This window comes from Centruroides sculpturatus, unplaced genomic scaffold, assembly GCF_000671375.1.
Source record: "Centruroides sculpturatus isolate CEXI.00-Female unplaced genomic scaffold, Cexi_2.0 scaffold861, whole genome shotgun sequence".
Taxonomy (NCBI): Eukaryota; Metazoa; Arthropoda; class Arachnida; order Scorpiones; family Buthidae; genus Centruroides; species Centruroides sculpturatus.
The window spans coordinates 106,538-129,253 of record NW_019385091.1 but is presented as its reverse complement, the minus strand read 5'-3'; the positions used below and the strand labels follow the sequence as shown (position 1 = coordinate 129,253).

General features: G+C 32.5%; 2 protein-coding genes and 1 long non-coding RNA gene across 3 annotated transcripts in view; all 3 read left to right on the top strand.

Moving 5' to 3' along the window:
• LOC111634541 (ATP-binding cassette sub-family B member 10, mitochondrial-like) overlaps positions 1-22,716 on the top strand; it is a 30,179-nt gene that overhangs the window by 4,439 nt on the left and 3,024 nt on the right. Inside the window, exons 5-10 of the mRNA XM_023379338.1 lie at positions 241-387; positions 2,922-3,057; positions 5,380-5,475; positions 5,562-5,765; positions 5,893-6,153; positions 6,757-6,800. Of these exons, the coding sequence (XP_023235106.1) occupies positions 241-387; positions 2,922-3,057; positions 5,380-5,475; positions 5,562-5,765; positions 5,893-6,153; positions 6,757-6,800 (888 nt within the window). The remainder of the gene's footprint in view (positions 1-240; positions 388-2,921; positions 3,058-5,379; positions 5,476-5,561; positions 5,766-5,892; positions 6,154-6,756; positions 6,801-22,716) is intronic.
• LOC111634542 (ATP-binding cassette sub-family B member 10, mitochondrial-like) lies at positions 16,227-20,453 on the top strand. Its single transcript, XM_023379339.1, has 4 exons — positions 16,227-17,381; positions 18,781-18,981; positions 19,192-19,394; positions 19,460-20,453. Exons 1-4 carry the CDS (start codon positions 17,078-17,080, stop codon positions 19,607-19,609), a joined length of 858 nt encoding a protein of 285 aa, XP_023235107.1. The 5' UTR covers positions 16,227-17,077; the 3' UTR covers positions 19,610-20,453.
• Positions 21,213-21,410, top strand: LOC111634543. Its single transcript, XR_002758244.1, has 2 exons — positions 21,213-21,256; positions 21,326-21,410. It is a non-coding gene; the product is annotated as an uncharacterized LOC111634543 (long non-coding RNA).

Below are 22,716 nucleotides of genomic sequence, written 5' to 3'. Positions count from 1 at the left end.
CTCCCAATGTTAAAAATTCAATTACTGGTTGTTCTTTCTGTAGAACAAGGACAATGAGTTCATGTTTAAACTCAACTTTTATACAATAAACTGATATAGATTAGACACTAGTGGTGATGGTCACAGATATCTGTCGCAGTACACTGCAGTAGGAGACTTCTTTTATCGATCAACCCTTTTAGATAAATTTTTAAATGAATATAAATATTAAACACATAAATTTATATTATATATTTTAAGGTTTCGGAAGAAAGCATCACAAATATTCGAACGGTGAGGTCGTTTGCACGGGAAAAACAAATGTACGACGATTATGCCAGCAAAATTTCATTCGTCATGAAATTAGCGAGGAAAGAGTCTCTGGCAAGAGGAATATTTTATGGTTCAGTAAGTTATTTGATATTGGAAAAACAGTTTAATTTTTTTATTATTTGAAAATGATTATATTTTTTATAATTTATATGAATGATAAATTCATTGAAAATACATGCAAAAATTTTTTATTAAGTTCAAATTTTAATTATTTTTTAAATTTGTAATATTTTAGGAAGTTTTTATATGTTAAATTCACTGTATATATAGATTATTAGATTATATATGTGAGAACCGGGGACTCAGGGATACCCCGTTCCACACTCAGGACGGTAATGTAAAATAAAAGAAAGATTGGGGAAATCTTCCTCAAGAATCCAGACACCAGTTGGGGTAAATTCAATTGTGTTCTTCTGAGTTAGTTCCTTTCCGAGTGGAAACAGTGTATTTAAAACTTGATCGGAATTTTAGGAGGGTTTGAATTGAATTGCTGATAACATAGGATATACGAATTTCGTGGATTGTAGACTGACAATGGAATTAGGCAGTAATGAATTAAAGGTGATAATTAAAAGATAAATTTATTAATAAGGGATGACCAAAGTTGTTATACAAATGTTAATCATATAAAAATCTGGTATTATAACAAAAGTAAACCTCAAAATTATAAATGATCCCAAAGAAGATAAAAATAATGACAATTTATTCCCTACTGCTTTTCTATAAGAGAGTGAGTTTACATATCAAAATTATATTACCTGCGGTTCAGTCATATCTGATGTGGAGAGTTGAGGGTTCTTGGGAACGAGTAAAAGTAGAGAACTGGGACAGGGACAAGAGCATTGGCATGAGCCTTAGCAAGAGCGCGAGTGTGTTTGAAGGTGACTGCTCACCTTTTATGCTAAAATTCCATCCAATAGATTATTAGAAAATTCCACCATGCTTCTGTTGTATGATGGAAGTCATGCAGTTTCGCTGATATAGAGTGAGACATCCACTTGAACTATCATTTTTGGAGGAACTAAGCTGTTTTCCCCTCCGTGAGAAACAGGAAGTTTCCCTTTTAACTTTATTGAACTTTGTGATAGATAAATTTCTATTGAAAATACATAACAAATATTTGTTACTTAAATTATCAATTTAAATGATTAATCTCCAGATTCTCACATATATGTAAAGCAATATAAGCATTTTCAGCTTTTTAAATGTCCTCATCATAAGTTTTATATACTTTTTCCGTTTTTGCACAACCTTACAGCATTTCTTTTCGTAAATGCAGTAAAGTCTTGGATGTTCACACAATCTTTTGAGTTGATACAAAGTCTCTAGACTTTTCTAAAGTTTTATAGTCTAATATTTATTTCAAAAACAAAAATAGTTTATCCAAGAAAATAATTGCCATTACATTCAAGCAGTTCCATCGATTGGGCAGGTCACGGATTCCTGCCGAATAAAACTCGGGGCAATTTTAACTCAAAGAACTCTGCAAGTGTGATTTTCATCTAATTATCAGTGAACTGCTGAAGTGTTGCATGCAGCTGAATGGTAGTTGGATGATAAATGTTTGAGCTATATAAGGGTGAGGGCTGACATCAATTAGTCTCTGCCAAATCAAGCTTGAAACATGGTTTGTATTCAGATTTTGAGAGATCCAAACATTGATCTTGCAGATCTTTCCAATGGCAGGTAAGTTAAAATCTATGATAGACTGGCCACAACCGAGTGTGTTGCTTGTTTCTTGCATGGTCAGGCATGGTTCGGCTTCCATTGGTTGCTACAGCTCATTGTCCAAGAGGACGGAAGGTCTTCCCGAGTTTGGCTTATCTTCGACTTCATATTGTCTAGCTTTAAATTTATTGAACCAATCATAGAGTGTAAACTTAAAGATGAAATAAGTATAAATGATTTCAAAGGTTGATCAGGATGCTTTCTTTATGTGAATGTAGTATTTAGGGTGGCAACAGAGATCCTTTTACTTTTTTTGGCCACCAAACCATCTTATTTATTATTTTAAAAAGTATATTGAATTTTATTTCTCCTTTTTTTTCTTCCCCACTGCAATAATCTGTCATTATTTTACAAGCATTATGTTTCTACTATCACTGTTGTAAGATGAAACAGATTATTGAATAACCAAACATTAGATTACGAGGGTTGTACTACATCTTCAAATTATATAGAAGATAATTTTGAAAATTTTTATTTGTGTTATCATTCTTTTGATTTTTGTTTTTAAATTGACATTAATTTAAAAGATACATGAAGTTGCCAATAATCTATGAAACAATAAACATTGTATCGGTATAATACTGTAAAATAAAATCGCATATAGTTTAGTAAACAGATTTACGAGATTTTACAAGGAACATTTTTCGTAGTAAAAGGCAATTACTTTTGAATGATAAATTTATCTGATATAGATAAATTAGGAATGATATAGATAAATTAGTATTTATTATATTAAATGAATAGAAACTTTGACCAGAATCTGAAAGTGATAAATTATGACAAATTAATTAGTCTTATATGAAATTTTTTATTACACATATTTATTTTGTATTGTATTCTTAATGGAGTAAAAATATTTAATTAGAAAATTCTTTTATTAGTCAGGTCTAAGTGGAAATCTTGTTGTACTCTCGGTGCTTTATTACGGGGGTGTCATGATGACCGAAGCACAAATTACCGTCGGCGATCTTACATCATTTCTCATGTATGCTGCTTATGTTGGCATTTCTATTGGAGGTAAGTTAATTAATTAATTAAGCTATAAGTTAATAAAATGATATGTATTGTACAAAAGAACATATTAATGTAATTCTGTCAATGTTGTTCTGCAGGTCTTCATTCTTTTAACAAAAACTGCCTAATTAAGTTTCTAGATAGAGTTGTTGGATATTATGTGATGGTTAAAATGTAGAAAGATTTTATTCTTTATTCGTCTTCGTTTTCTAAACAAAAGATGGCCTATATTTCATTGAATCTGTTTCTGTTACCATTCAGTTGTACTATTTTCTTCAAAAAATAGATTCAGAACAACCAGTCTGCTCTTTACAAGGAAAGTAGTTTTGTCTATACAACTATTTATTCAGATGCTCGATTCACAACCATATAATAATGTCTCTGTTCAATATAGACAAGAACAGTGATCAGATAATACAAAACTTAGGTAATATAGAACCCTATGTAACTCAAATTATATTTGAAAATGAGTTCTTGGACAACCTGAATAATGAAATAATAATTGGCCAAATTTTATGTACAGTTCTTTTTTAGATTTGGTAAATAATTATATTTGTGGAAAAACAATTACAAATATGTGTTTTTATGATCAAGTTATCTTTCTCATTGCAATGTTTCTCCATCTTGTAAGAAGTTTGTTTCTGTTAGAATGACAAATTACCATAATAAAATATATAAAGACTTCTAAATGATGATAGAAAGACATTTATTATATTTACAGAAACTTTTTGTACGAAGTTATCATACAAAAAAGTTCGTGTGTTTTGAGGGATTGACATCACTGCTTAATTGCATGCAATTCTAAATTGTAAAGGGTTTTCAAAATTTTTAACATTAGAAAAGAATTTAGTTATCGTTTCTTTATTTACCTGAAGAATTTTCCTCTTAATTTTTTTCAGTTTAGGCTAGTTTAAAAGTGATTACAATGAGTGAAATCTATTGTTTATATATTAAACTTATTGTTTTTTTACTCAAAATGTAATTGTTAAATAAAATAATTCTGATTCATCATTCGATCATGGATATATTATTTTCAAATATTCAGTAATTCTATGGAGAATGTTCCCCTCTTATAATTCCATAGCTTCTGTAGTTGTTAATAACAAATGGTTCTAATATATATTTTTATAAATCAGAAAATGCTTATTTGAACTTTTCAAAAATACACAATTCTTATTCTTGTAATATATTATTAATTTCAAAAGTTTAATGTGTAAAGGCAGTTTCAGATTAAGCAAACTAAGCATTTTCTTGGGGTCTCTGAATTTAAGAATTCCCAAATAGAAATAATTATCTATCGAATTCTACATTAAAAGGAAAACTTCAGAACACTAAATTAGTTGGCAGTTAAGCTTTGTAGATATATTATTTCTACACTGCAAAAAGATACTCTCCAGATATAAATCTGGAAATTTATGGCACACTACATTATTTTTTCTACATAAGTTCTATATTAGAAATACTTGTATCATATTAGAAAACGACTCATCTTCTAAGCTATGTAGACACTAAAGAAAATATTCTGTAACATTATTCAAAATAATTTAAGTTTGACTTATAAATAATAATGCATTACACAATACAAACTATAAACCTTTAAAACCAGCAGAAAAAGTTTAATAATAGCAAAAGTGTTTGACTGCATACTCAGCCATCATCAGGCTACAGTAAGTGTTCTGTTCTAAAATCCAATTAAATTTAAATTTACAGTTAATGTCCTTTCAAATAAATATATTTCTAATTTTAATGTTTTATTTTTTCATTTCATTACATTTTGATTTTAAGTGTGATCTTTAAGAACCATCTTCTATTTGAAATAATCTTTTTCCGACTTGTTGAGCCCTGAGATTCCACTCTCCAGTTGTGCAATTGAGGTTTTCCATAAGTTTGTATTGTCAAGTTAAGGAAACTCTCCAAAAAGGACCCAACTTTATTCCTCATGATACAAACTTATGGCAAACTCAATTAAAATAGTGTGGAATCTCGGGGTTTGATGAGTTGAAAAAAGATTATTTCAGATGGAAGACGGGTTCTAACTTTAACCTTTTGGCAGGAGCACAAGGTCATAAGTGGCCTCCTCTTCCTATCATTCTTTCACAAATTATGAAAAGATCTGAAGTTTGTATTTGTTTTCTAGTAAATTTCATCTGATTTTTATTATTAGAAAATTGGACTTTGCTGAAACATGTTTGGAGAAATTGAAAATACATAAATTTATAGAACTTAGAAATATATGCTTTAGAAATAAATATAAGTTTTGATTAATTCTACTTGTGAAAATATTATAAATTACATTGAATGAGAAGATTTTATGAAATTTTTTAGGCATCAGTTCATTTTATTCTGAATTAATGCGTGGTTTGGGTGCCAGCGAAAGGCTGTGGGAATTGGTCGACAGGAAGCCTACAATACCGTTAACTGGTAACTTTTTCTTTAATGTAGTAATAATAATACATAAAATATTTCTGTGCACAAAGGATAAGGATAAGAACAAAAATTTATTTTAGGTGGGCACACTTTTCCTTCACTGAAAGGAAATATTACTTTTGATGACATCACATTTTCTTATCCAAATCGTCCAGATGTAAATATCTTACAGAATTTTACACTGTCGATACCCCACGGTTCGGTTCAAGCTATTGTCGGTCCGAGCGGTTCCGGAAAATCCACCTTGGGAAGTCTCCTCCTCAGATTTTATGATGTTAATTCAGGTATTTTTATATTAAAACCTTAATTTTATAGTAATAAATTCATCAGCAAGCTACAAACACTGTATTTATAGTTAAATTTATTTCATTATTACATTTGAATTGAAATTCTAAGTGATAAATTTTACAGGTTCTCTGTTAATCGACGGAAATGACATTAAAGACCTGGACACAAGTTGGTTAAGAAATCAGATAGGAAGCGTCAGTCAAGATCCTGTATTATTCTCGTGCTCGATTCGAGACAACGTAGTTTTTGGACTGTCTGATTCCTCGAACGCAATCGAAGAGAAAGTTGTTCACTCTCTTAAAGAAGCTAATGCATGGGAATTTATAAAGCAGTTTCCCCAAGGATTAAATACAATAGTTGGAGAAAGAGGAATCATGTTATCGGGTAAAATAATATCATTCTTTTGGTCCTTAAGATCATCTGTTAACGTTAACATTTAAATTAAAGGGGTAAATACAAACTAGAATTAAATTATGACCTTGATTGCAAAATAATTATAATTAAAGTAATATACAGGGTGAGTCAAAAGACTCTTGCACCCTTTTCACTTCAAAAGTATCAATTATGTATATACATAGGAAGTTATGGAGAATTGGAGGGAATTTCACTTATGTTGTAACTTTTTAATGAGTGGAAGTAATCAATAACAAAGTTAAAGAGCATCATTTACCAAGAACCAGCCTGGAGTGGGACTTTCCTTTCTGGATGGTTCTAAATTACTTAATAAATTATTAATTTCGTTAAGAGATGGTGCCTAACGTCTACCTCTATTACCAAATTACTTAATATCTAGTTATTATTAATAGCAAAATAATAGCCCAATTAATTATGGCAATAGTTTGGTTTAGCATCACTGTCAGGTTTTGGGATGTTTATTATATATACTTTTATTCTTATCGATAGTTTTATTAGAAGCATATTTTCTGTGGCTGACTCGTAACATTAACCCAAAACACCCTGTAAATGTGTGTGTTTGTTTAATTTTAGGTGGACAGAAGCAAAGAATTGCTCTTGCTCGAGCCATTATAAAGGTATTTATTAAATTACTTGTTCTCTTAATTAATATCTTTTCCAATCATAAAGAAATTTTATCAGACCCATTAAATTATTCACCTGTCACAACAAATAGTGCAATGTTCTCTTATTAATGTAACCAAGTGAAAATTAGAGCCACCACTAGTTTATATTTGAGTTTCCAAACACAAATATGCAATTAGGTGTAACAAGAATATCATTTTCAGTCATAGATATACATCAGTCATCTGAATAGATGACTGATGTATATCTGTCTATGACTGAAAATGATGTGCAAGATCATCAATTGTAAAATAAAAACAACAACGTACAGTGGTACAGTGGTACCTCAGGATACGAATGCCCCAGTATACGAAATTTTCAGGATACGACATGAAATTCTAACATATTTTTGCTCCACGATACGAACAAAAACTCACCATACGACGTTACATTAGTTCGCAGCGCCATTTTTTTTATTCATTTCTGTTCATCGGTCTCAGTCTGCGTGTTTGCTTCATCGTGGAAGGATCTCGCTCGATAAAGGAAATCTCAAGGTATTATCAGAAAGTGACTGATTTTATTGAAAAGAAACATCCCAAAAAGGTTCACACTAGCTGCATTGCTGCTCAGAGTAATGACATTTGCCTAAGTCATTTTAGAAACATTTTAAAAAGTAGGCAAAGCCAAATCTCTTTGGATAGATATTTTACCAAGCGACCTCTATCCAGTGAAAGTGAAGGAAAGAAAGAAAAAAGCAGTGAATAAAAATTTTAAAACATATACAGGTAGCCCTCAGTTTACGCCGCAGTTCCGTTCCTACAAAAGCCGGCGCAAATCGAATCGGCGTAAAACGGACCCNTTAGCATACTGTCTATTCTCCGTGTTCTGTGTTGGTCAAGGCTAGTTATTGCTTGTCTTCACTGACACTCCGTACGTAGTCGTGCACTCTCCTAAAACTATATAATGAGTACTGCGTAAACGGTCAAGTGGGCTATTCGAAGCTGGCACGGTTGCCCGGGCTAAATAGTTAAAAGGCAATAGTCTTGGTGGAGTGATGCCGTCTGATTTTGGAGGTCGTATCTGGCTAAAGGTCGCATGTAGAGGTTTGGTTTCTTCGACTGTTTTACTCCTGTGAGTGTGGTCTACATTTTGAGGTGTAATTGTACCTAAAGGATGTGTCGAATAACTGTAAATTACAAAATGTTATGTCTAATGTTAATATTTTATCAATGTTTCTACAATTTGTGTATATGTAAAGTCAAAATATGTATGTAATGATATTTTCTTTTGCGAGTTGTTTCTTTTGTGTGCTGGAATAAGTTTTTCGTTTTGTGTTCTTTATTTTAACTGTGTGCGTGCTTAGTTGTAGGTAAAATACTTGTTGCCTATTACTGATTAACTTTGTATTTTTGTAATCGTGAGGGCTAGTAAAAAAGAGAAAAATTTGAGAAGAAAATCTGATCCATATGTCATAAGCAAATGGTTTTCTTAAATAGAAGAAACAGATATAACCAAAGATGTTGAGAAAGCTGCAGAAGATAATTTCAAATTTAGTGTTTGTGATTTACAAAGTGAACAAAACAAATCAAGATGAGAAGGAAGAAAAAAATGAAGAGGATGTCATGCCATCTTTGAATAATTTTATTGGAAAAGATGAACAGACGAGATGGAATAAGGAAAACTGCATGTAAATGCTCTTGTGAATTCTCACGACATTGTTTTACATTTACCCAGATCAAAAAGAGTGCAAAAGGTATAGTCAATGCAATTGACCATTTGTCTTTTTATAAATGGTTCTGTTATAAAGTTAACAATGAAAAATACAAACATTTACGTTGAAGTAATAGAATTAAATTTTGGACGTGACAGAGATGCAAGACTAACAGACAAATCTGAAATTAGGGCCATTATTGGAATTTTTTTTCTTATTGGAACTCGTGGAGGTTCAAAAAAAATTGTTGGAAAATATGGGATAATTCAAATGATTCGGGCATTGAAACGTGCTTTTTATTAATGAGTCTTAAAAGGTTTAGATTTCTATCAAGATGTTTGAGGTTTGATAATGTGAGAGATAAGAATGGAAGGAAATTATTGGATAAGTTGGCTGCTTTTAGAGAGCTATTTGACAAAATAGTGCAACTTTAAAAAATGTTTTATTCGAAGTGAATATATTATGGTAGATGATCAACTTGTTGGTACGATGCACAAAAAAATTTTCCTGGAATTTTTGCCAAATAAAGAGAAATACATTACTCTTCACTATTTGGATATGAAAAGGATATTAGTGTAATACTGCCCTAAATGTGCAAAGACAGTTTTACATAAGAAGTAAAATATATTTGAGTAGAAATTAAATTAAAATTAATAAACATTTATTTNGTACTTCAGGAGAAACAAGATGCTGTAGTGATAGCCACCTCGTTCCGCTACTTTCGGCATTTATTATTTAATTGTAAGATTCGAATTTTTCCAGTTCTTTACAATTTTCTTCACTAGCCGGAAAAACTCATCATTTGTCTTAAAAGTTCTTACGTTACATCGCCACGAAAACTCCGCTAGCTATTATAGAATAGGTATGACATATGTGCTTAATAATGACAATTTTATTATTACTAGTCCAGTGTATTGCTAAGAGAATTGTGAGATCGAACGGTGACACTCGCATCGTCGTTACGCATTCGATAACGGAATTTTGTAATTATTTGGTAGTCTTCTTATCAAGTAATAAATATTTTATACATTTCTTCTGTGAACTTCACAGGATCTAAAAGTTGCATCGCAACAGACCCATTAAACACCAATATTCTTTGTTAATACACACAAACATCTATTTAAGGAAATGTCTGTACTTTGGTTAAGCAAGATCCAGAAATTTTTAATCGTAGATGTACAGTACACTTGAAATCTTCCCAGCGATTGAGGCTGTGTACACATTAGGCGTTTTGCGTTGCGTTAAACGCGCGTTAGCTCGGCGTTCGACGACCGTTTAGTGGAGCGTGAGCACTTGCTCAGTTTGGAAATGGACATGAAAGTAATTGCTTGTGTGTGCCCCCTCCATCGTCGGTATATAAGACGATGGCAGAGGCAATTCTTACACGAGACGAGATAAATAGATCAGTATCGAAATGGAGAACGATCATTTCGATACTGATCTATTTATTGATGAAATATAAAAGAGACCAGCCATAGTCAAATGATTTTATAGACATTCTAAAATAATTAAAAAACTTGGGTTCATATTATCTTAGTTTTGGATACAACGTCACAAACATTCCATGCATCAGTCTATCTCGTAATATTGGGTGCACCCAAAATTCTCTTTGCCTCTGCCATCATCTTTTATAGCGACGATGGAGAAGGCGCACACAAGCAATTACTTTCACATCCATTTCCAAACTGATCCAGTGTTCACGCTCCACTAAACGGTCGTCAAACGCCGAGCTAACGCGCGGTGTGTACGCTGATGACGCGCGTTTAACGCAATGCAAAACGTCTAATGTGTACACAGCCTAAGAAATAATAATATACGATCCGCTGTTGGCAAAACGAAATTTTGCTCTGCAAAATATAAACGTAGTCTCGTTTCTAAATTGTTTTACTTGCTGAGGTTTCAGTCTCGTGTAAGAATCAGTATGATGAACCGAGTGTTTTTAATCACTATTCAGATATTTAACTTTGTTTTCTTTTTCTTCATTAGCATCATTTATTAATTTTAGCTTCGGAACGCAATTAGGTTACATGCAATACAAAGTCGTTACTTTTAGGACGGATGCGCATGCCCCGCGCAACGAAAAGCGGCACATTGAAGTCACGTTTTTCGCCGCAGAAGCCCACTTCGCGCCATTTTTCTCGTACCGCAAAAATCGGTCGAATTCTACCTTTTGCGCCGCCGCTGTATCGCATTGCTAATGGCCAATTGCGGTTGGTTTGGAAGTCGCGAGAAAGTTGAATCACGTTTTGTTTCAATGACGCAGTGGCGTACCGTTGGTGTCAGCCGCCCGGACGGAGGAAAATTTCGGTCCCCCTTATTTAGGTATATCAATTTAAAAGACCAAAATTCAGTTTTGTCACAGAACAAGCAATGAAAAATTCGGTGGTAGTGCAGCGATCTGTTTAAAATAGTTCTATTGGACATTAGTGGTGAAGGCTATATGAACGCGAATGAATCGTACAAGAAAAAAAAACAAAAACAAAAAAAAAAGGTCAACAGGTTTCACAGGATTTCCTCGGATGAGCAACTTACTAGTTCACCCTGACGATGAGCCGTTCCCGGACTGTCCGGACGATAGCACTATCGTAGGCGCGATGCAAGTATAGATTAGGATGTTTCAAATTTTTAAAACATATTATTATTTATTGTGAAATTTTGCCGCCCCCTAAAAAGTGCCGCCCCCACTACAGTTCGCCACTGCAATGACGGAAAGTTCATCGCGGTTAACCGAGATAAACGACATCAGAATAAAAAGAGAGGATAAATATGGCATACGATACGGAAGCTTTTGTTCGAATGGTAGAAAGTTATTCATTTTTTCTGCGATAAAAGTAGAAACGACAAAACAATGAATCTTACTGAAAATAGTATTTTTTTTATCGAAAGATATTAATTGAGGAATAAGTGTATTCTGCACACCGGTTTTTACTCAATGTAAACAAATATCTCTAATTCAAAATCTTCGGTTAAATCTACTTCGACGGCGTCTTCTAGCAAAATAAAACCAGCCATACAAAACGAAATTTGTAAGCGCGGGAACAGCGGCAGTGTCGGTATCGTTCGCCATCTTGAATATTTTACGCATGGCCGACATCTAATAGGATTGCTGTTTGCCAGTTGTCGTGCCGTGGCGCGGTGAAGATGCATTTTGCGACGTCGCTTCTCGTTCCCGCGAGTCGTGTGCATCCACTCTTACTTTTCTATAGCGATCGTTTAAAAATGTTCTTTTTGACATTTTCTCTGCAGTTTTCCTAACAGTTCGCATTCTCGTCGTTATTAACATTTCCTTTATTATACTTTTCGACGAAACGACTTTCACTTTCTACAATAAAGGCAGTAGATAAGTTATAACGTGTCGTATAACGTAATCATGCAGTAATAAATCCCAGGTGCATGGGAAGAAGGGGAGAAAGTGTAGGTCTCGAGTTGTGTACCGTCTGCACTCGCCTAACGTCAGCTCTGAATTGCTGCGATTCCGTCCGTCAGAAACGGCCCGAGATCATTCTGTTGTCGTTTCGAGTCATCAAATGTGGTAAAAGCAGGCATTACGGGTGTTTGCTAATGGCTTACGTCGATGCTTCCGTAAGTTATGAGAGCGCTGGAAAAAGTGTATCGCGCCCGAGGGGATTGTTTTGAAGATGGGTCCGCGTTCAGGTTTTAAACTATTCGAGGCAAAGAACTATACGCCAAGTCCTCGAACTTTTGGATTCTACAACGTAAGTGTGTATAGTGTCTATATGTATACATAATAATAATCTTTTATTAGCGTATGCTTGGCTCCGCTATGCATAACCAAGCTGATAATCAAAAATTAACATAGTAAATCAGGTACAAAATTGTAGGAAATAGCGAAGAAATAAAATTAAGAAAGAGTGAACATATTTACAATATTTATAATAAATAATGCGAAAACCAATTCGCATAGATCATCTACCTCGGCAACTCGCTGTGGTAGTTAACAAAGGGGGTATAGCTTGTACATAAAGTGTAGAGAATAAGTTAAGATTGGTCTTCAGCTGCTTGCAGTGACTTTCGAAAGCTCCGAGTACTGCTTGACCAAATTTTTGGAGATGAGAAAGGTCTTTGTTCTTGATAAGTAGGCCGGGCTCAAGGCCAGGTATTGCCAGTGTCGTAGGTCAGGAGTCGGAGTTTGTTCCTTTTCAATCATAATAAATTTGTTAGTATAGTGTTGGTACCCGTCTTTCACTCCACATATAGGACAAAGCTTGTCAGTTCTTCCGGTAAATCTGAAGAAATACGAACTAAATTTCCCACGGTTAGTGAGAAATTGTGTAAGGAAAAAGGAGAAAACCACTTATAGTTAAGTAAGTCGAAGATGTTAGGAAGAAATTTATAAATAGTGGCATTGTTGCATTTCTTTCTAAGTAGTAATCACCTTCTCCAGAAGAATTCTCTTCATCGTAGTAGTAGTAGGCCTACTAATTTTATCATAAGTGATTGGTAGTTTGAGATTACTAGCAGCTTGTTGCTGACGATGACCTGTCCAGTTTATTTGATAGTTGTGACGGACGCTTGAATAATATTATGTATGTCACTTAAATATATTACTTTTCTTATACTTTTACTTATTCGCAAAACAAAGTTTAAAACGAAAAGCCTTACCTTTTATTATTTAATTGCGATGCGAGGCAAATCATCAGTATTAAAATGTAACTATAATAATACACATTCTTATTCTTATTTTACGTATTATTTGTAAATAAATAATGTAAAGAAATGTTGTTAACTACACGTGAATAAATTCACTAAGGTGTAATAAGAGACTTAAAAGCGACGGCAAATGGCGTGGTCGTCCGTTTTATTCGAGGAAGCGTCGGTTCACATTACCTCGATTAATAGGGGTTCAATACGTATACTGTATATTATATATATATAGTAGAACCTCGACTTTTCGACATTATATATGTGTATATCATTCGATTCAGTTTAGCGTGAAAAATTCGCATTTAAATGTAAAATTTGGAATGTTGAGGCCGAGGTATTGAGAAAGACTAAAAACAAGACAATCTTCGAACAGCTGAACCGGTAACTGGTCATAGCCAGGATGGGGCTGGCCACCTGCCAATCTCGAAAATGCCGGAGGGATCGATTAACAGGCATAATTTTAGAAATGTTTTTTTATTAAATTTTTTAGCATAATATTAATGAAAGACGTTAATAACGATTAAAATATTATACTAGAATTAACCTAATTATCAATAATTTGTATTATTTCTCTCCTTAATTGAACGAGATTTTCGTAGAAGTCTAGTCGTTAATACTAAGCCAGAGCCGAATTTTGTTTCCAATCCTGCCCTGCACCTAGCGCTAACTGAATTTATTATAATATGCCCGCGACGTTGGCTCCCAACAGTTTGTATCGATTACACTCCAGCCATTCGATTGTTCTACCTCTGTAACGAATTGTTCCGTAAGAATTTTTGTTTGTGTGGCATTAATTTTTTGGAAAAATCCAAAAACATTTGGGTGACAACTTCACGCTAGTCCCCACTATTGCTTATCGTTTTGAAAATGTGTCATTCGATTGTTTATCTATACCGCATTGTTCTGTGAAAATTTTCGTTTGCATCGTGATATTTTGGGAATTAGAACCGACTTAATCTATATTAATCTTGACATCTGTGTGCTTTCTGTGAAGATGCCCCTCGGGCGTTTCTACCCAATAAGAATTGCTGCGAACAGATTGCTCTTTGTTTGTATTGGCTTGTTCCATGAAAACTTTTGTTTGTACTGTACCATAACACTTGGGAGATAGGTCAATGTTACTTCGATTGTAATTTATCAGTTAGATTCGAATTTGCATCCAGGCGGGGTCGTACGGGACTCCTTAGATAGAGCGGTTTCCTTAAGCCATTGATTTTTTAAATAAATGAAATAAAATGTTTCTTTACTAATAAAAAGCAGTCTTAAAGGTAAATACGATATTCATTTTATAGGGTAGGAACCACTACAAATCTCAGTTTTCTCAGGGCCAGGGGAAAAAAATCTTCATCTCCTCACTAGACGATTCCGATCCTAGGCGTTTGTACCAGGTATACAACTGGACAACGGTTAATTATTGTATGTCGGAAGCGGTTAACAAAGCACCTCAAAGTTCTTGGAAAACCATTTCTTACTAAGAACTTTTATACATTTTTTGTGTTAATTTATATTGTATTTAATGTATAATGTAATGTATTTTTAACTGTAAGTAATCGTCGTCTTTGTTTTTATATATATTTGTTAATTTTGGGGTAGATATGAAGGGACATCGTCAATTGGGCTACCGCGAACTGGGCGACAAAATAAGAGATTAAAACAATAAACAAAATAATAGTTTTTTTTCCCTTTATAAAAGTCACCGTTCTTTTCTATTGTTTCCTTGCCCTTTAAATTTAAATGATATTTTTAAGAAACGAGTTAAAAGAATATTTCATAATTAACAAACATATTTATATATATTACACAACATATTTATTTATTTATTTTTACAAGTAAATAGAAAAGTCTGGAAAAACAGTCGATATATACCCCAAAATTAACAAATATATTTATACATAAAAACAAAGCTATTATCTTAATCTTTGCTATCGTTACTTTTTGTCCAAGCAACGCTGGTTCATCCTCTAGTAGTTAAATAAAATATATCCTCCAAATCACATGCTTGCTAAGCGTGCAAAAAGTTTTAAGTTTCTATCCCCCCAGCTGTCCTGTATCCGATTATCAACTATTACTTCGGGACTTTTCTATTTACTTGTAAAAATAAATAAATAAATAATATGGTATGTAATATGTATAAATATGTTTGTTAATTACGAAATGTTCCTTTAATTCGTATCTTAAAGAGTACAGTATTTAAATTTACAAGGCAGGGTAACAATAGAAAAGACTGGCGACTTTTATAATGAAAATAAAAAAATTGTATTTTGTGTTATTTATCTCTAATTCTGTTGCCAGTTGACGGCGGCCCATTTGCACCAAAAGGTTTTCCCTACACATTTTCTTTTGCTACCGATTTTTAATAAAATTAATTAAGATTGGTATTGCTAGGCACAATTTTTACGCCAAATACCGGTAATCTGTTTCGAAAACTTGAATGTGTAAAAAGAGAAACAGCCCATAGTTTACGCAATGTTGTTATTACTTAATTAAGCTGAACTAAGCTCTTAAAATCGCACGATGGTCATTACGTACTGTACATCTTAGGACAGTGGTTCTCAAAGCGGGTGCCGCGGCACCTTAGGGTGCCTCAAGAACGCCACAAGGGTGCCGCGAAATTTTTAAATAATTAAATTAAAATTGCTTAAAATAATTGAATTAAAGTATTAAATTAAATAAAAAATTAAAAAATACCTTTATAACAATAACTTTTGTTTTGAATGATTTTGTATTGTTTGGAAATAAACCTACTTACTTTAATAAAAAAAACTTTTATTTTTTTCAAAGTCTTCTCATCCTTCATATCTTTACTAACCGTAAAAAGCAAAATAATAAATAATAATAATAATAATAGGGGTGCCGTGATTTCTTTTAATAATTTCAAGTGTGCCACCTGACGAAAAAGTTTGAGAAACACTGTCTTAACCACTCGGGCAGCCCCCGTCTTAAATTTTGTGTATGAAATATGGCTTCATTAAAGTTCAGATTTTAATATTTTAAAAAATTTTCAAGAAGAATAAAAAATATGATGACGAAAAATTAAGCTGACGGTCTATTAATTAAGACGTATGTTAAGAGTTGCCAGATGTCTCGGTTTTCCGGGATTGTCCTGGATTTTTTCCTATTGCCATCTCGTGATGGACTTTATTCTAAAAACTGTTCCTACGACGAACTATCTTTGTGAAAAAACTGCCTATCCTTCATATTCTGAAATCGAAGTATCCCAATTTCTTTCGAGAACTCATTTTATTCCGGATGTTATTCCAAAATACCTGGCAACCCTAGGGGGATACTACGTCAGATATGGAACTTTTCTGCCATAACGAACATTTTTTATTGTTCTAGAAAATGTTTTAAAAAATAAATAATTAATATTAATCATTTAAATTTCAATTATAAAAAATAATAAAATTAAATGATTAATTAAGAAGATGGATAGAAATTGTAGGTGGCGACGAAATCACACATCACGTGGCGTAACGTCCGTTCAATGGTGTAGTTGTGATAATTGTAGTTTACGTCTTTTAAGTGCTACTTACGTTGACAGAAAAACATTCATAAGTACTTACAAGTTCTCTACCAGTTTTTGCTGTTAAATGAAAACTGTTTTATAAATATTAATCAATTTCACTATCTGTATTTGAAAACGTCAAGATATTTTCCTTGAACTTTATTATTATGTTGACATTCCTTTGAATATATTTTAAATTTCTTGAAAGATTCGACCGTCAGGAAAAGTTGATATAAGTTATGAACAAGTTTATGTTATAATTTAATGTAAAATCAAGATCTTTCATCAAAATGTAGTTCTTACCTGTGATATTAGAATTACAAATGATCAGTTTATATTCTCCACGTGTGCTTTTGTGTCTGTGAATGCTTCTGGAAACATAAAGTAGAGGTTCAAGGTAACACTGAAAAATGCTGGCCTCTGCGCATCTGTTATTACTTCGGTGTCCGAAGACGAACATCCCGCCGTATTTTTCCTTCGGAATCAAAAATAAGTTATCGAGAACCTATTCGTGCGGTAGAAACTCCACCGTCTCGTCGTCTAAAGGTCGACGGATCGGTTGTCTACCCGTAAAACATTCCATTCTGAGATTATGTAGATCGAATAATATTTTATGCGTGAGAAGTTGCCCGTTGTCCACTAGTCGAAAGCTTCCTAATCTACATGTCGGTAGGATTTTACAACTTGCAAAACCAGAAAAATGGAAGTTATCTAGTAAGTTTATGGTGTGCGTAAATGGCATTTTATATCAGATGACAAATTTTGACCTTTTACCGATTTTGCAACGACTTGTTTGAAAGTTTAAAAGGAATTAAAATTCAATAATTGTTTAAAATAAAATTGATTTATCTTTTAAAATTTATCAATATTAAACTTAAGTTTTTCAATTAGAAAATTTATTTTCAAAAAATAATGTTTTTTGTTCAACTTTTTCAACTTTCTGCTAATATATAATATTGAGATTTATGGTATAATTTGAAAATCAGCTCTTCATAATAATTGTTTCCAATTATTATTAACAGCCTTTCATCATCATCATGCTTAATAAAAGACAAAACAATATTAATTTTTTGGTTATCATCAATCATCATATTATACGTTAATATTATTTTGAAAATATTTAATGTATAATAAATAGAATTAACAGAAATAGTAGTTTGTGGACCCTCTCTGACATAAAAAAATTGACTTTAAAAGTTGTGCAAGTATTTTCTGACAGTTTATTCACTACACTAGTGAGTAGGCTTATAAGAACAAACTTACTGTATATTCCACATAGACAATGCTTTCCTATTGCCATCTTGTGACAGGACTTTTACTCTAAAAACTGTCCCTACAACGAACTATCTTGTGAAAAAACTGCCCATCCTTCATATTCTGAAATCGAAGCATCCCAATATCTTTCGAGAATTAATTTTATTCCGGAAATTATTCCAAAATACCTGGCAACCCTAGGCAGATACTCCTCTTTCTCCATTGTGTACCATGATAGTTTTATTCCTATACGGCAACATGACTTATGGGCAATCTGACTAGGAAGGGAATGCCTCTCGGGAGAAACCTTTCACTATTTAGGTTTTACAAATGTGAAGAAAACCTGGAAAACTCCACATGGAAAGCCATTGGCAAGGTACAAATTCACAACCAACTATCAATGTTTACTGGTTTTATCAACTTGGCCACTGGTGGGCATACAATGATACACTTTTCACAATTTCCCTTCTGTACACATAGTTATGGAGACTTTTTAATGGATTATAATATAATTTTAACTTTTATCTTATTGGCATTAAGTTGGCATATTATTGTACCAGTCGTAGGTTTGGCCATGTCCACAATAGTGTTTGACAATGATGGTAATTTTAGGCCAATATAATTCAAATTGCTCTTGAAAACTTGAAGCTTTGGTTCAGATTTAATCTTTAAAGCAGCAGGTATATGCCATTACTACCAAAACACTAGTTGAAGCAGTAATGGCACAAACTGTTTGTAAGTTACAATACAGTTTATTTATTATGCATGATAACGTTTATAGAATTAAACTTTAATCTTAATGTTATAAATTCGTTTTAGATTTGTATTATTTCTACAAATATGTATTTATTTATTGCAGTTGCCATCGTGTTGTTACTGATTTCGAGTACCGTGACACTTGCGGTCCCTTACTGTTTGGGTCAGGTGATCAACATAATATACAATATGCCGAAAGACGAAGTGAAGTCCAAGCTGACGAAAGTCTGTCAGTTCTTGATATTACTTTTTATCATTGGTGGTCTTGCTAATTTTGGACGTGTCTATTTGATCAATTTGACAGGTATTCTTCAATTGTTTAAATTATATTAAATATTTCTTTAAATATATTTTTTGTTTTGAAATTTAGTAAATCTTTTAATTTTTGATTATTTGTTGCATATTTAAGCAAAGAAAAATATAGTTAAATAAGAAAATAGAAGAAAAAACTAAAATGAAAGATTATCATCATCCTTAAAATAAAGTTTAAACTGCTTTCTTCTTTCTACTTTAGGACAGAAAATAGTTAACAGAGTTCGAACAATGGTTTTTAGTTCTATCATGAAGCAAGAAATTTCTTTCTTTGATGTCAACAAAACTGGAGAATTAATAAATAGGCTGTCGTCCGACTCGATGGTGGTCGGACATTCCTTGACGCAGAATATTTCTGATGGGTTGAGATCGGCATTTGCAATACTATCGGGAGTCGGAATGATGGTACGTACATAATTAATTTTTTAATATTGTAATATATATAAATACAATATGATAAATTGTTTCAGGTGTATGTTTCTCCAGAACTGTCTCTTGTTGGACTGGTAATTGTTCCGCCAGTTGCCATCATTGCCGTTATCTACGGTCGATATTTACGATACATAAGTCAATCTCTGCAAGACTCCCTAGCAAGTGCTGCCCAGGTAAATTTCATATAATCGTCTCTAATATTAATAGAATAATTAAATCTTTACCTGCATTACTACATCCAATTAATAAACTCCAAATATCATTAAAATGCAGTCTATTTTAAAAATCATTGTAGCAAGGCTCATGACACACCTAAAGAGCTTGAATACATCGCAAAGCTAGAAAGAGATGTAGGGCTTAAGCAAAGTAAAGTAAAAGCCTTAATACAAGAAGCAGAAAAAGGAGGCAATAAGACTAAAGATAAAAAAGAGAAAAAGGAGTTCACCATAATGGAATACAGGGCATCGTTAAGAAACATATACAGAAAAATAGGAATAGAGAGCAACAAGAAAATAGCATATAAGAGAAACACAACAATATTCCAAATGCTAAGAAATGACAAAACACCTGTAGACAGGAGGCTAGTTCCAGGTTGTACAGTATACTGTTGCATTATAAGAGGCTAAAAAAGGAGCTATATTATATAGGAGCCACAAAGACATCATTAAATGAAACATTGAAGAAGCACGAAAAGAATATAAGATTTAAACAGCCAGTCACGGCTTTGGCTAATTATGCGATCGTGGATCCAACAGAGATTGCAATCGAATGGAGCAAGGCCAATGTTATACAAAAAGTTGAAAATAGAAGACATCAAAGTATGCAGAGGCCGGGCACATCTATAAGTACAGGGAAGAATATAAATTTTCGAGAATCAAACAAAATAGCATCAGCATGGAAAGCGGCAGCGTTACAATTATAAAGAACAAATGGACTTGCGCATTCGAATCTGAGAAGACCGTACATTTTGGAATTTCTGTTTGGCAAATTTAATTCTGTTAGTTTGATCCTGAAGAAGGTCTGTTAATTTGACCGAAAACATTAGATAAGTTTTTTAAAATAGACTGCATTTTAAAGGTATTTGGAGTTTATTAATAGAATAATGTACTGTTAACTGAAAAAATACATTATAACTCTACAGATCATAGAGTTAATTGATAAATAAAGTCTTCATGTTGATAAAATTAATTTGGAAAGAGGTAGAATAATATAACCAGCTTTAAAAATTAGAAAAAAATTATTTATTTTAATTAGAAATATTCATTTTTTAATATAATTATCATTTAAGATAATGCATTTTTTCAGACATCCAAGCCATTTTTGCATTCTGTACATGGAAAAATTTCCTAATTCTTTCTTGATTTATTTTTGTATGACAATTTGAACTTTAATATTTAGTGTAAAGTATTAACTTATCTACACCAATCTTAATTTTGGGAACTAGCAGAAATCTCATGGTGCCAGATTTACACTATAACAAGGATACAGAATAATGAGTTTTTATGTATCTTTGCTGTTTTCTTACAGTGTAACCTTCCATTGTTATTATGCAAGAAGAGTTTTCTGGTCTTCATGAATGTCTCTTGAGTGCTTGTAAGGTTTGAATTTCAAGAGGTGTGCAACCTCCCAATGTTAAAAATTCAATTACTGGTTGTTCTTTCTGTAGAACAAGGACAATGAGTTCATGTTTAAACTCAACTTTTATACAATAAACTGATATAGATTAGACACTAGTGGTGATGGTCACAGATATCTGTCGCAGTACACTGCAGTAGGAGACTTCTTTTATCNGCTCACGCTAATATAACGCATAATGCTGCAATTGATAATGGATTGTAAGTAAAATTTTATTCAAATGTATTTTAAATTGTTTATGTATTTAAAATATATCAATGTTTTTCTAGAAAATCTACTGATGATTCACCTCCAAGGATGGATAAATGTTTGGAAGAATTTTTTTCAGTTTGTAATCAGATTGAACTTAATCTGGTAAGCATTAATTGTTTTATACATGGTTGTATGTAGAATGATTTACTGATCAGAGAAAATCACTGAGCATTAATTAATGCTTGGTTTTTTTTCATAGAATCTGAAAATTAATATAATTCTAAGTACCTTAAATTTGTTTTATTCAACAATAAAATTTTAAGCACATATATTTTAATTTATTTAAAGTTTATCAAAATTTTTAAACTTTCAAGTCTGTGTAACTTTTTCCTCTCATTTCACTTTGGCTTCCTTTTTAAATGGCATATTCAGCCAAGGTTGTATTAACATCAGTTGTTTTAATATCTTATCCATATTTCTCTAATCTTTTTCTTAAAGGTTTCATAAGATTTCTTGGTAGGTGTTTGACAGAACAACATTTTTGAACATATGAATTACATAAGGAATGTGGTAAAGATTTTCTAAATTATATTCTTTTCAGTTCTGAATTTATCAGAACTGAGGTCTGATACTGAACTTAACAATTCTTGTTGCAAAGTGAGTTTGATCATTTAATGCCAGTGAAAGCTCTAAATGAATCTTCCTTCACATATGGTACTTAACTGCCTGTTTACCAAACTCACTCTCTAAGCACAATATGTTAGGAAGAAGGAAGGAATTACTACTACTAGTTGGGAACACATAGTTCTTGCATATGCTTACAATTTCACTTTGTTTATAGACAGTTTCATTGTTTTGTTAAAAATAGAGACTCATCATATATTGAATACTACTACTGCTCAATATCAAACAATGTTAGATCTTGTCATAACTCATAAAAAAACTTTTTACAGGTAATTGTTTATATTTACTATGAATAAGTTATCACCATACTTAATCAAGTAGAAGTTGTCAAATGGCTATATAAACATTGTTTAAAGATCAAATGTATGAATAGGGTCATAAACTATATGATTTTGAAATAGCAGCTAAATTGTATTTGAAGTGAATTAATATTTTATAACTAAGATCTTAACTGCTTTAAACTATAATTTTGTTTCAAGTACATCTATATACAGTGAAAACTGCTTAGACGACCACCTGCATTCGACGGGCACCTGTCAAAACGGGCAAAAATTTCTGGCACGGAATAGTTTATCCATAGAGTCTTCGTATAAGTTACCTGTATTAAACAACCACCTGTGTAACGCGACCGCGGGCATCGATTTTTGGTCCGAAACAACATATAACACCTGTAATAAGCGACCACTTTCGCGAATGTATCTGGTCTAAACTATTGTAAGAACCCATCTCAACAACGTTTCCACCTCCTAATATAATGAATTAGTCTAAACTCTCGTTCGAACCC